We start from the raw sequence: 14264 nt of genomic DNA on the forward strand, positions 1-14264 counted from the left end.
ATCTGCTTTTTCAGTTTATCTTGTTAGACTTTAGTCCTGCTCTAGGAAATGATAACTGAAAGTTTAAGAACAAAAAAAAACCCTACATGAATAATTTGGTGACTTACTCATTAGGTGAATAAATTCTAATAGTTACTGATTAGTTACCCTTATTTATTCACTAGGGAATTTGTTCAGGAATTAATATGAAGAGAATTAAAAAAAAAAAATCTGCGTTTTCAGAATGTTAACAAAAATACCCATCTGGGCTATGGCAGTAAAAACACAGTAGCTGTAGCATCCCTAAACAGAATATTATGCATGCTGTAAGATCTACATTTTATCATTTCAGCTATTAATAATTACATTCAACTAGGGAAGAATTATTAAAGCAAAATATTTATCTCTGAAGTGCTCAATTACTGCTTATAAGGTGCAACAAAAAAACCAACCATTTAGTTTGCATTATTCAATTGTAAGCTTGTTTTAAAATGTCAATTTACCTTCAGGACAACTGCCATTTTAACTTTAGGACCGAACCCATCTTCTCTAGATCTGGACATAAGAATTCCTTGCAGAGCTGTAGAAGAATGACCTGCAGTGTTTAGGACCTGGGTTGAATATCACTGCATTGAACAATAAGATCTAATTGATTGCTGTGTCCTAAACTTAATGTTCCACTCTTGCTGGACAATGAAAGACATATAAGCAAAAAAGGAATTATTGTTCTTTTATTCATCAGCTTGAAAGCAGTAATTATATTCCAGAGGAAGTACATGCTATACAGAGTGCCATGGAATATTGTCCCAGTTATGTTTGTCAAATATCAGAGCAATAACAAAGAAAAATATTTGCTAATACTATTAAATTAGTAAACCAAAGTGTTCTTAATAAAGTTTTTTTTTCCAAACAATCAATAAAAAAGAAAAACACTTTTGGCTTTAACCTGCAGCCAAAGATGACAGTATGTTCAAGCATAACATCCACTGTGAGGTAAAGCAAAGTACAAAAAAGAAGACTGATTTTTGTACTTTTTATAAGAGTGTGTAGCAACAGCATGAGGGAAAATGTCTTTAAACTGGAAGAGGGTAATTTAGACTAGGCATTAAGAAGAAATTCTTTACTGTAAGGGTGGTGAGACACTGGAACAGGTTGCCCAGTGAGGTTGTGAATGCCCTCTCCCTGGAAGCACTCCAGGCCAGGCTGGATGGGGCTTTGAGCAACCTGGTGTAGAGGGAGGTGTCCCTGTTTATAGCAGGGAGGTTGGAACTAGATGATCTTAAAGGTCCCTTCCAACCCAAACCATTCTGTGATTCTGTTTCTTGAATTTTTGGACACCAAATTAGAGTAACTAGAAACTGAGAAGGCCACCTTCAGAGAATAAAATTCTGTTTTGACATGTCACTTGAGCTGAGCTATAATAGAATTCATATGCTTCAGATGAGGTTCAACTGCTGCTGTTTACTGATCCAGTCATTCTAACTCTCATTTCTAAGGTGAGATTAGTCTCTAACTAATGTGGAAGTCTAAAATTCTTCACATAATATGCGCTCCCAAAATATTTATTCCACTCCCTTGACTGTGCAGGATCTTAGACCAGGACCAGGCTACTGAACTGCCAACAGCTGACATTAGATAAGATTAAACCCATCTTTTTCTCCTTGTTTCACCAGGCCTAAGTGATTCTGAGCATGCACATAAAATTTTGCTCAGGCTAGGTGAGAAATTTAAAGTTCACCTCGAGAGGCTAAGAATCTATTATGGGACTTCATATCAAATTTCTACATAAGTTTCATAGAATCATAGAATTGCCAAGGTTTCAAGAGACCTTAAAGATCATCTCGTCCAACCATCCACCTAGCACCACTATTTCCCCACTAAACCATGTCCTTAAGTACAACTTCTAAATGTTTCTTGAACATGTCTAGGGATGGTGACTCAGCCACCTCCCTGGGCAGTCCGTTCCAGTGCCTGACCACTCTTTTGGAGAAAAAACTTTCCTAATATCGAACCTGAACACCCCCAGTGCTGAGTACAGGGCTATTGAGTACAGTTTCCAATGTAAGGAATCTAGATATGGCTCTGTCACTTAAAGCTTCCATTTCTTTAATGGAAAACAAAAAACATAATGCTAAATAATTTTATATTAGATTATAGTAATGTAGTTTTAAATAGCACTTAAAACTTTAGCGTGTTTACATGTAATAATTAGTAAATGCCATGAGAAGGGACCAAAGGGAAGGACTAGCATTCCACAAGACTTTGAAAATGTTCTATAAAAACGTATTTTGAAAATTTGATGAGATTATCACAGATGAAGTTTTCTTACTTTTCTATAATTAATCATTCTGTATGAAACATATCAAAAATATGTATAGGAAATGTTTGCATATAATACAGTGCTGTGAGTAGTTAATGTAATGAATGTAACGTCAGGGTGACTGTATAGTGTGATTATGGAACATGTTCTTTTATTGAATGTATGAGTCTTTCATTGTGAAGAGTTATCTGGTAATGTTTAAGCATTCTCCTTTCAAGATGTATGAAACGTTATGTAGGAAAACTGAGCAATTATGAATGTAGCCTTCATATCTACACAATTGAAAGAGTCTGAATCTTTTAAGTTGTCAATCTGTGGTTAAGACTTTGGTTTTGGGCTTATTTTATGACTTGTTGATGTTTACTTTCCTTTCTTCCATCCTTTTTATACTCATGAATGCTTGATTTCATTCAAGCATATATTCTCAGGTCCAAGTTGACAGAAGATATTGATACAAAGTTCTGTGGCAAACTCTTCTGGTCCTCAGTATTTATCAAAATTTTCCTGTACAGCAAGAACCATCTGGATTACTCAGACAATGGTTTTCTTCATTTGTCTAAAAGCAGCTGTCAGTCTCATTCATCTTCCCAGGAGCATATCCTGTTATCCTGAAAAATTCTCAGGAGAATAGCTTGGGGAACTTCATCACTTGCTAAGATGCTCCTTACAAATAAAAATGTTTCACCTGAAAATGTATGTGCTCATTTGAATTCAATCTTACCACCAAATAACGTTAAGGTAAAATAGAAAGGATTCATTCACAGCAACCAAAATAAACAACCATGTACATATTGCTGTGAAAACATGTGGAAAAAAGAGAAAATTAACCCATGACCTAATTATTTTAAATGCTAAAATGAAGTACATCTTGTCCTTCCCTGCTCCCCAGTTCTGAACACTGGTGAATGATGTTAGCTATTACAGATATTCTGTTATTTTGCATTCCACACGAAGAAGACATAATGTAATTTTTTTTTTTTTTTTTGTGAAACTGTTTAGTTCTTATCGAGGAGATAGGAATCTGCTATTTTAAAGAGTTAGATCACAGAAATTTTCAGCAAGAATCAAACTTGATACAAGGGAGGAAAGGCAATACTGAAACTAAGGATGGAGGATGTGCAGAAAGAGGAAGAGGAGAAGAGAATGTTGCACATTTTTTTTTAATACACCAGCCAGTTGTTAGGTCATCTTATCTATGTGTGAAACTACAGCAACAGTACATATGCGTCAGTATCACATGTTCCCAATGCACCTCATAAATCCATACAGGACAAATATGAGAAAAATGCACATAATTTCTTGTTCTTGATTAATACCCAATACAGTCTTAGCTATCCAAGTGTTACAGTGAGATTGAAGTAAATGATCTCTAAAATCATTTTTCTATATATATACCTATATTTACATATATAATATTATCCATGTAGAGAGAATATATGCATACATTTTCTTCATATATTTGCTAAAATCCTCATCCTCCTTTGTAACCTACTTCAAGTTATTTTGTATTGAAGCCCGGGAGGATCCTTGAAAGTTCACATTTTGACAAGTATCAGCATTGCTGCTCTTTTAAATATTTTAGCTGAAAGAATTTCAGAATGGAAGGTAGTTCCAAATTGCAAATAAGGATCCTCTTTTTTTTTCTCTTCATTTGTTGACCCAGAGACTTGATATGGAAGCTCAGCTGGATTGTATCCAAAACAAGAAAATTAATATAAAATAAAAACATAGCTGTGGTTAGATGAATATGGAAGTAACTGAATTATTTCAAATGAATGAAGATTAAGTATTGATGGAAGGATTTTCTGTATTTTTTTTAATGTAAAACAGTTTTTATAAAATTTCTTTTTAGATAGCGTATTTTTTTACACTTAATTCAATTTCTTATTTATTGTTTCTGTATTTTGTAACAAATAACAAATAACATTGTTATTGGATTGAACACAAAATTGGAGAAATAGGTAAAACAGACAGAAGGATAATTGTAAATGAGTTGACAAAATAAACTCCAAAACCCAGATTTCATTTATTTTAATTCTTTCCTGCACTTTCAAATTCAGAAAAGTAAACAAAACAGCAGTATGTTTTGGATTTTGTTATTGTCTTCATTGTCTTTAAAGTACTCTACATGTGATTTTTGGCAGCCTTGACATAAGATTCTTTTTTATTTTTCCAGGCTGACTGGTATGAATCTACCTTCTCCTGTCATCAGCAGTAAGAACTGGTTACGACTCCATTTTACATCTGACAGCAACCATCGACGAAAGGGATTTAATGCTCAGTTCCAAGGTAAGAAATATAAAAACTGCAGCAGAAAAATTCCTTTACCTTTAAACATAGCTAAAGTGATGGTGATAGAAATTTATCTTTAAATATCAGGGACAGTAAAGAGTTGACTCATATTACTACTGCTCTTACACTGAGTAGCTGTTAACACTGATACCCCTTCACTGGAGGCGTTCAAGGCCGGGCTGGATGTGGCTCTGGGCAGCCTGGTCCAGTGGTTAGCAACCCTGCCCACAGCAGGGGGGTTGAAACTAGGTGATCTTTTCAACCCAGGCCATTCTATGATTCTATGACGGTTCTGTGATTCTGTGATCAGGCTTCTCCATGGATTTATTTTTGAAAAAAAAGTATCTGTGTGCCACATTGTAGTTTGCTTTAAGTATTTGCTTGATCTCATTTTCTATAATGAATTGTTTTGCATTCAGTCTGGTCTTTGCTTTAAAAACATGCTTGGAATGCAGCTTGCAATTGACTTCCAAGTCAATTCTACACAAGGCATGTTCCCATCTAAACAGTGTCTTACTTCATTACTCAAAGTAAAACTCTGATCCAGAAGCTACGTTCATCATTTCGAAATTTAGCTCCTCCCTGGCACAGCACAAATTATATTTCAGGTTCCTACATAACATTACATATACAGCTTTGAAGGCAGACAAGAAGATGTCATTGTTGCTGTCAATTGCTGTTTATGTTCACCTAGATATTGGTTAAAATGCAATTTTTTTAGAATGGAATCTTTATTGATTTTTGTACTTCATACATTTCATAAATCATCATTCAAGGTCAAAGACAGTGTAGTTATACTGAAAACAGAGGGGCTCTATAACTCAGAAAACCATTAAGCTATTTATCTATGCTTTTAAATTCAGTTTTACCCTCCACACTGTCAAATAATTTATGAGATTTAGAACTTCCCTTTTTTCCAGAATTGTAGGGCCTGTATCATGTGTTAGAAATGACAAATGCACTGCCACAATCGTATGTTCTGGTAACTATATGGCATATACATGTAAAGCAGATAAATGCATTTAACATATATGTCTTTAAAAAAATAAGTAAAAAATTGGCAATTTAAGAAAAAAATATTTGAAATCGCATTGTATTTCCTCAACTGAACATGAGTATCTATTATGTGATCCTTTTGCACTTATAACTTATTTTTACAAAGTTATTGAGGACGTATGCATAAAGCCACTATTGGTGACTATGAATTTAAATGCACTGACATTAACTCTGTCTTAAACCTACAACTGGAGATCACAAAACCAATGTGACTCGTAACAGCAGATTGCCATACATCCCATCACTGTAGTATCAGAAAGTCATTTATTTTGGAAGTTTATTAGTTTTGTTTGTTTAGATTTGAATAAAAGTGTATCAACCTATTTTCACACAATTTTGGTTTAATTGATTTATATTTTATTCAGCTATGGTAAAATCTGTGCAAGTCTACAATGAGATAAGTCCTCAGCAGTTGTTCTTTTATTAAGTAGGAAGGAATGAATCTGTCCTCTATTGAAAGTAAGATTCTTTTGGCCTGAGCTTCATATGTGACTATTGATTCTGAATAACTTCCTTTTTAGAAATTTACGTCAAACATACTGTTCAAAGACTGATTTTACTCTGCCTCAAAACTTGAGTCCCTTAATGTGGATGCTGGAATCTAAGAATAGAAAAAATAGAAAATGCTATTAATCACTGGCCTGTATTTGCTCATTTCTAAATGTATGTTGTTTGATCGAAAAGGAAATTTTTAATCCTATTAAAATATAATAATGAAATCAATGTTGGACATCTTATCATCCTACACATTGAATATATATTTAGCATCTCTGGAAACAGCTTTGATTTTTTCCCATGTGCTTTTTTCCCTGAACTAAAGTTGCAAGATGCCCCTTATTAGCTTAGTATTATTAAATGCCATATGATAAGGAAAGGAAAAAAAAAAACATTGACGGTTTCTTTGTTAATGTGGCATGTGTAACCTCTAAGAGGTAACTGCTTAAAATATCTGTCACTCTAATGTCTCTTTAAAATTTTTAATCAAAGTAATTTTGTATATTTATTGAGTTATCACATCTTTAAGATAAAGCCTTCCCTGTTCCCTCCCTAGAGCTATGAAGATTTTTCTTTTTCATTATGTGTCATTAGAAATAATCTTCAGATTTATTGTTCTTACTTTATACCAGTTCGTAAAGGCAATACACATTCATAAGAGAGATTTGCTGTCATGTCTGTTTTGATATAAAAATTAAGTATTTTTCTAGAAATACAAAACGAAGTTCACAAAGTTGACTTAGAGTGACAAAAAAACCAACAACAACAAAAAAGCATGTATCTAAAAGTGCTGCAGGCTTAGTTGCTGCATGTCACCACTAAGCAGATGCCGATATGGTAACAGCTGTTCATCTTCCTGCTCTTGCTTGGTATGGTTTTGTCCTCACTGAAATTGTTCAAAATACTGCTTTCATAGTTGAAAAGAGATGTATCAGTTTGGTACACATCTTTATACATCACTGTTGCTTGTTTTGTTTTGTTTTGTTTCTTTTTTCAAATTAGCTGCAAAATAAAATATAAAACTTAAATTATATGTTCAAGTGCTTTAGCTTCCAAAGCAAGCATTGTTATCCTGGATATAGTAGCTGCCCTTTATTAAGAATCATGTTATGCTTACGCAGTCCGAAGTCTGAGTTCAAAGGCACCACTGTCCCAAGGCTATGCAACTTCTAAGACTGTTGTTTTCCATTCTGTTCTGACATAATAAAACTGATACTTCTTACATGAACTCCATGCAGAAATATGTATTTGGAAAATTTCAAAGAAACTGGAGCTCACTAATTTTTAGGTCCAGCTATTAGCAGTACAGAGAGAATGGTAGAATGTGGATGTAAGAATTTAAAATAAGAGCATATACATGAGTGGTGGAGATAAGCAAATTAAATTACAGGTTTCAAGGAAGTATGCATAATCTACATACAAACACGAAATCAGTTAGGTTCATTATTTTGTATTTACTACAGTCTGAAAACACACACACAGTTTCTGCATCAGAAGAGATTATAGTCATAAAATGGTAGAGTGTCAGTTTTACCATACTTGCAGCTTCTTCATTATCTATTAGGCAAGAGAAAGTTCTGTTTATGTTCAGCTGGGTGATGGATCAGTATAAGAGGTCTGTTTTGGAGATGTTTTCAGACTACAGATGTCATTTCTCAACAAAACATGAAAAGATGGTGAAGTATTGAATTCAGGATGGGATTTTCTGATGAACATTTTGATCATCATGAGTGATACTATGGATACTATGTTTTTGAGAACCAAAAATAAGTTTTCGACACTATAGTTGAAACAATGTGGAAGTGGCATTCCAGCAAGGATCTTATTATGTGATTTATTTTTTAGAGACTATCTACGCATATTACTTCAGTGATAGTATATGTTTGGTGTGCAAACTGTATTGATACGGTTTTCCAGAACTGCGGAGGACACCTGCAGGCACTGAACGCTTGATGCTTGATGAACTTGTTTTATTATGATATGTTCTATATTGATCGCACAGCAGAGATAAAGTATTCTGTCAGAGCAAGTGGCCAGCCAAGTGACATACAGAAGGCTAATGGAAAACAAATGGCTGTGCTTCTTTTTAAATTTGCAGAGCCTGTGTCACCTTATACACATAGAATGAGAAAGATTTGTGTAAAAATCTATCGTGACACCAATTTGTCTTGGGTCTGTATCATTTGTTCACTAGTACCACATGCAGAGATTTCCAGCAAAGGGAGCATGTGGAAGGTCTGATAATGACAGGCAGCACTTTGCTGGATTGATGGAACAAGGAAGCCAACTGATCATGAGCCTACAGCTTTTATAGGTAGCCATAGCGAAGAAACATCTATGCCTGCTGTGAAGCTCTCCGGAGTTGTGATACTGATTAGTAGGGGAAGGTTTTGAAAGCTGTTAGTGAGAGAAACAGTGGGATAGCCAATTAGACAGAATACTGGGTTTGGATTATTTCAGTGATTCAGTTTAAACTAGAGAACCAATGGAAAAATAGGATGCCTGGGAAAGTCAGGAAGTAGACAGCTGAGGAGCAAAGCTTGCAAGGATCCTCCTAGGTTATTGAGTCCGGAGTCTTGTTTTATCGAAGACTTTATTATAGAATTCCTTACATAAACTTACAAGTACTTATGCAAAAAACTGTTTTCAAGGTGATTGCTGAAGAGTATTCCATATTCCAGAAAGAATGAGGCACTAGAACAGGGTGAACAGAGCACTTGATTGGAATTTGCAGTCCAACCTGAACTAAGAAAATACTTTGTTTCAGAAGAAGCTGTATTCAACTTCAAGAAAATCAGAAAAATGAAGCTGAAAAGAAAGTTAAAAAGCATGAAATCTACACTATAGTGAGATAAATTTGCTAATTCTCTCTAGGAATAACCCTATGAATGTTATTTCTATTATTCCCTGAACTCTGCAAATCATGTAAGGTAAACTTCTGTAATATAAATCTCTCTTCCACTCTCTCTCAATGTACAAAGTACTGAAAGTTAATTAAATCCTTTGCTGTAGCAAGAAGACAGCTAGCATGCTAGGGGAAAAAAAAAAAAAAAAAAGGCAGAGGACTTAAGTGTTACCTGGGACAGGTGCTTATTAGTCTCAATTTCTGTTTATGCATCTGAGATTTTTTGCTTAAAATGAATCCTTCCTTCCCTGAACTCAGAGAACTATTCAGATATATTCTGTGTAGTGTTAGTGGGTGTATTGATGGTCAGGGAAAGCTTTACCTGTGATGACTAGGAACTGTTCACCTTCAAAGATCTGTACTTGAGAAGAACCTGCAGTAAAAGGCAGCCAAGAGCTGAACTCAGCAGAGCAGCAGCAGAAGCAGCTTGAGAAAGTACTAGTAGATGATGTCAGAATATTTTAGGTTTCAGTGAGAGCCAGCTTTTGAGGCCTTGCAGGTCATCTCGTACAGGAAGAAAACCTGGCAATATAACCAAGTATTTGGGTAACTGGAAAAAAACAGTATGTCGTTAAAGATGCACACAAAGACTATTGCCAAGAATGTGCTAAGAATGAACAGCAAATGTTAGCTTTTTGTTACAGAATCCTACCCTACAGTACCCTACATACTCTCAAGCTATAGCTGTATTAGGTCTAAATGAAGGTAAATTGAATCAAGTACAATATTATGTTAGCTGAACTAGTGTGCATCTAGAATCTCATGTACTGCACACTCTATACCTGTTTTCTCTTATGCGGTAAAATATAGTAATGAATCAGTTTTGTACTCTAGAAAACATAGTAACACCCTCCATGATCTCTGAGAAAATGTATTTTTCTCTTCATGTTCTTTCTTTTTTATGTTAAAAGTGGTTCATAACTCACCAAAACCATCTCTGGATTAAATTATTCCTTAGTTATGCCCTGCAAATAGACACTTACTTGTGTTTTATACCATCTTCACTTCCAGTTCATTTTTCCATATTTTCTTTTTCTTACCAATTTTCATCCTGTCTTCCCTAGAAAGAACAACCAGAGAATTAGACTGTAATTTTCTGGTGCCAAAGACTACCTGTGATCTTGCATTTGTACAGCTTTTGGCTTACTCATGATTAGTCAAGCAATACTCAATAATGAAAAGATGTATTTTCCTTGAAATTCATAGGCAACATGAAATATATACCTTGCAAATACAAGCTTTTTAAATTGTAATATTGGCAATTTGAAATTCATTTTCAACTACATGTTGAAAATTCCTTCCAAAACTTTGTATGTCAGAGCCAAGGTATCTAGTAATCTATAAAAGATTTATTGAAAAAGAAAGGAAAAAAAAAAGCGTCACAGTGGAAGAAGTTCGATCTGGAAGATGACTGCCTCTTATCTTCATATTATTTGCATAATTAATAATTAATTACCATTTAATTACTATCAGAGAAAAAAAATGTGCTTCAAGGAAGTCGCCAATCCAAGAGCCATTATGGTGACGTAGTCCATGATTGCTTCCAACAGAAACTGCTCCTCTAATCATTACTGCAAAATTGATTTGCTCAAGTTTAGAATGTGGACTATCCCTACCGTAATAATGACTGAGAAAAAATACTCCTGTAAGTAAGGCATTACTCTTGAAACCCAGTAGTTAAGGTGATGCTTGTCAGTATAATGCCCTACCTTTGATTTAATTTTTTAGGAAGATTGCACTGTGAAATGTTCATAAACATCCATTCAGCAATATCTGTGGAGTTAAATAGGCTTTGCAAGTTTTGTATTATATTCCCATTTCACACTGTTATTAGCTTTGCCTTTTCTTTAGTTCTTAAAACTGCAGAATCATCCTAAGAATAGAAATAATAACTACTCCAAGATCTTTTTGTACTTCTCCATAAGCCAGAGTGATTTTTTTTCTAGCCATTTGCTACCTTCTTTCAGTCCATTAAAATTTAGTGGTTTTTTTTTTTTTTTATTACAGTATCTTAGAAACACCCATCTCTGTGCATAAAAAGAAAATAGAAAACATTAAAATAGTTCATGCATCTTTGTATGTCCCTCCTCTTTAGGACTCCACCAGTAAGCAATACTTTGTTACCAGGTATGTGAAGTTAATGTGAAGTTTGCCCAGGGAGGTGGTGGAGTCTCTCATCTGGACACCTACCTGTGTGACCTATTGTAGGATACCTGCTTTAGCAGAGGGGTTGGACTTGATGATCTTCTGAGGTCCCTTCCCACCCCGGCGATTCTGTGATTCTTTAATAAAAAATGTCAGGAAGAGCACGAGGAAAACAGGTAGAATCACTCAGTCTTTTCCAATATTATCCAATTAAATTGTGGTGGCTAGCTATCTCTATTTTTATCTTATTTTCCCTGAAACGTTTGGCGTTGCTCATGTTCAAATGTAATGAGGTCTCTCACAAACTTGAAATCTCAGTAGTTCACTAATTGTACTGTATAGAAATTGTGTTCATTTATCTCTGTAGACACACAATTCAAGGGTTTTAGATTTAGATTTTATTCTGTCATTTCAGGGTGTTGTAATGAGTAAGCTGGACTTCAGTCTATGGAAATGTTTTTGTAAGAATAGAATATTTTTCTTTAAAATTTGCACAATTTTTCTTTGTGCTTTAGCTTGTAGACTTTGGGGAAAATGAATAGAGAAAGTAAGGTAGAAGGGAATCTGAGATATAAATTATAATTAAAAATATTAGCAAAGTAACTGTGCTTTGTCCTATTGGCCATATGCAAAAGATTGTGAAATTAGAGCTTCAGTACCATGCCGAGCTGCTTACACTCTACTTCATATATCAGTGACTATTTATCAACAGTCACTGACATACAAAAAACAATATTACATCTCTAGTTAAGTGACAGAATTTTCTTCTGCCAGCTTTTTAATTGCAACACTTGCTTAACTGTTTTGTGGAATTAGTTCAGCTTGTCTTGAGCTCACTGATTCAGCAGAGAGGCTGCTGGACTTTTTTTACATGTATGTCTTGAAGAGGGTCAGGAGTCACATGGAAACTGCTCTAATTTCCTCTGGGAACATGATGGAAATAACACTATTTACTGGGAATATTTTGTTTCAAAATATCATTTGTACTCAAAGCACTTCTGAGTTTACTTGCTTTGATGTTATTTCTTGATTTATCCAGGTTTGAGGGGAATGTTTTATTAGAGAAATCTCTTGGATTAATCAAAGTTCATTTTATTTTCCAGTTAGATTTACCTTTGAATATTTAATTATGGATATGTAGGAAGTACATGTAAATATTTACTTTCTTTTTTAAAAAAATGGATTACACATATATTTTTAAATTTTTTATTTATAATTTTTGCTGGATTAGCACAAACTTGTGCCATAGAAAAACATATTAGAAAACTTTCCCTTACAGTCCCAGAAGGCAGCATTCTCTGAGAGAACTGAAACGTTCTCCTTCATCTGAGAGGATACAGTGCTGCCAACACTGTAGGGCCTCCCCCAGTGTGTTTTCAAATGTAACTTCAAATAAGAATGAATTGCTCCACTGAATACAAGACCATAATAACCCACAGTAAGAAGTCATTCATACTGTATTAATAAATATCATAGAAAATTAGATATTTTCCCTTGAAATTGTACTTGCATATGTTAAAATATTTTAAAACATTTAAAACCAATCATTGTTATATGAATTGTAGGAAACCATCCTTGCTGTAATGAGCTGCTGTGTATATTATGCTTCTACAAAAGTAACAGCAGTAGAGCAATTGCTTTGTGAATTAGTCACTCTTGGAAATGAATGTAAGCAGAATAAAATGAAGAATATTTTTCTGCTGAATTATAAAGATGTAGAAATATAGAGAAATCAGTGTTCTGAGCTGTCTAATGGCTCTAGAAAATAAAGCCAATACAACCAATGACTTTTTCAGTTTCAAGAATAACAAATTCAAGGGTCATTTATTATGGTGCACTCTCGAAATTCACACTAGAAGTATGTAACTTCTAAAACATTTTTATCTTTCCAGTTCTTTGAGCCACAGTAAAACTTAACTATATGTAATTTGGAATGATTCAGTGTTGACTCATTTCAGTGGCAGAATAACAGCAAGTCTCAAATGTATAAAAACCCTTTTACTTAATTATTCTAATTTAAATTTGTAAATATTTGCATATTAGATTTGTGGAAGTACTTTTCACAAACAACAAATATATATGCAGTATGTGTCTATGCTCTAAACATATTATACATACAGAAATTTCTCTGACTGGAGGTAACCATTTTCTTATATCCTCAAAAGACATAAGGACTGTCTGTGTGTAATGTCCTACAGCTAGTTTTATTTTAGGACCTCAATTATTGTCCTCCTTACTGTAGCCAAAGTTTAAATTTTTCTCATTGGTTCATTCTTCCTTAAAATGTGTTTCTTCTAAATTGTCATAATGTGTTCAGCCAGGTAATTTTGCTTGGAGAAAAACGTACTTTCTTCACACAGGTTCAAATATATTAGAAACTAAGAGTTTCATACTAACCATACAGGTTTAAAAGGAGGTTTACAACTTCCACATTTTACTTTTAACTTTCACAATCCATTCAAAGAACATCAGGCACATATTCTTGTCATGTCTAATATAGCTATAGCAAGATGTTAAGGAATATCACAGGTGAATTACAGTAGTCTGATAAGATGGTCTTCGGCTTCATGTTGAGTTTTGCCATCTTTTCTAAATGGGTTTACCATCTTCTAAAGAGTCTTGAATTTAAGATTCAAACAAAAAGGTGAAATGTGTTAATTCAGTTGTCTATACTGAATGTTTAAGTGATGACTGCAGAAAGCTATGCAAATTTTTAAAAAGTAATCATTTGAAGGGTTCATATTTGACATTTTTAACTTAAACCTGTTCCTCTTTTTGTGCTAATAAATGGCAAATCATATTCAAAATCAGGAGAATCTTTTTAGAGAAAAAGCAATTGGGAGCTACAAAAGAAGTATTTCAGAAATTATATGAAAATTGGATTTGAGCGGTTCTAAAAAGTGCAATTTAGAGTATTGATTCAGTGTTCTGGAAGGTGTTGAGCTTCTTCCCTCAAATCTCAGTTTCTCTTTTCAGTCATTGATGAGTCTATATTTTACACGTTGTACTAGCTTAATTCTATTTAAAAATGTACTATTCAAAGTCCACATGCAAAAACTTACACAAGAAGTT

The 14264-nt window shown here is 34.0% G+C and overlaps 1 protein-coding gene across 4 annotated transcripts in view; it reads left to right on the forward strand.

Annotated features, from left to right (window-relative positions):
* Nucleotides 1-14264, forward strand: part of CSMD1 (CUB and Sushi multiple domains 1) — a 1076183-nt gene that overhangs the window by 677137 nt on the left and 384782 nt on the right. For all 4 annotated transcript variants that reach the window (XM_021390293.1, XM_021390292.1, XM_021390294.1 and 1 more), the window contains one exon: nt 4476-4588. In XM_021390293.1, coding sequence (XP_021245968.1) covers nt 4476-4588 — 113 coding nt within the window. The remainder of the gene's footprint in view (nt 1-4475; nt 4589-14264) is intronic.

The sequence above is a fragment of the Numida meleagris genome, chromosome 3 (genome assembly GCF_002078875.1).
Source record: "Numida meleagris isolate 19003 breed g44 Domestic line chromosome 3, NumMel1.0, whole genome shotgun sequence".
In the NCBI taxonomy this organism is placed as follows: Eukaryota; Metazoa; Chordata; class Aves; order Galliformes; family Numididae; genus Numida; species Numida meleagris.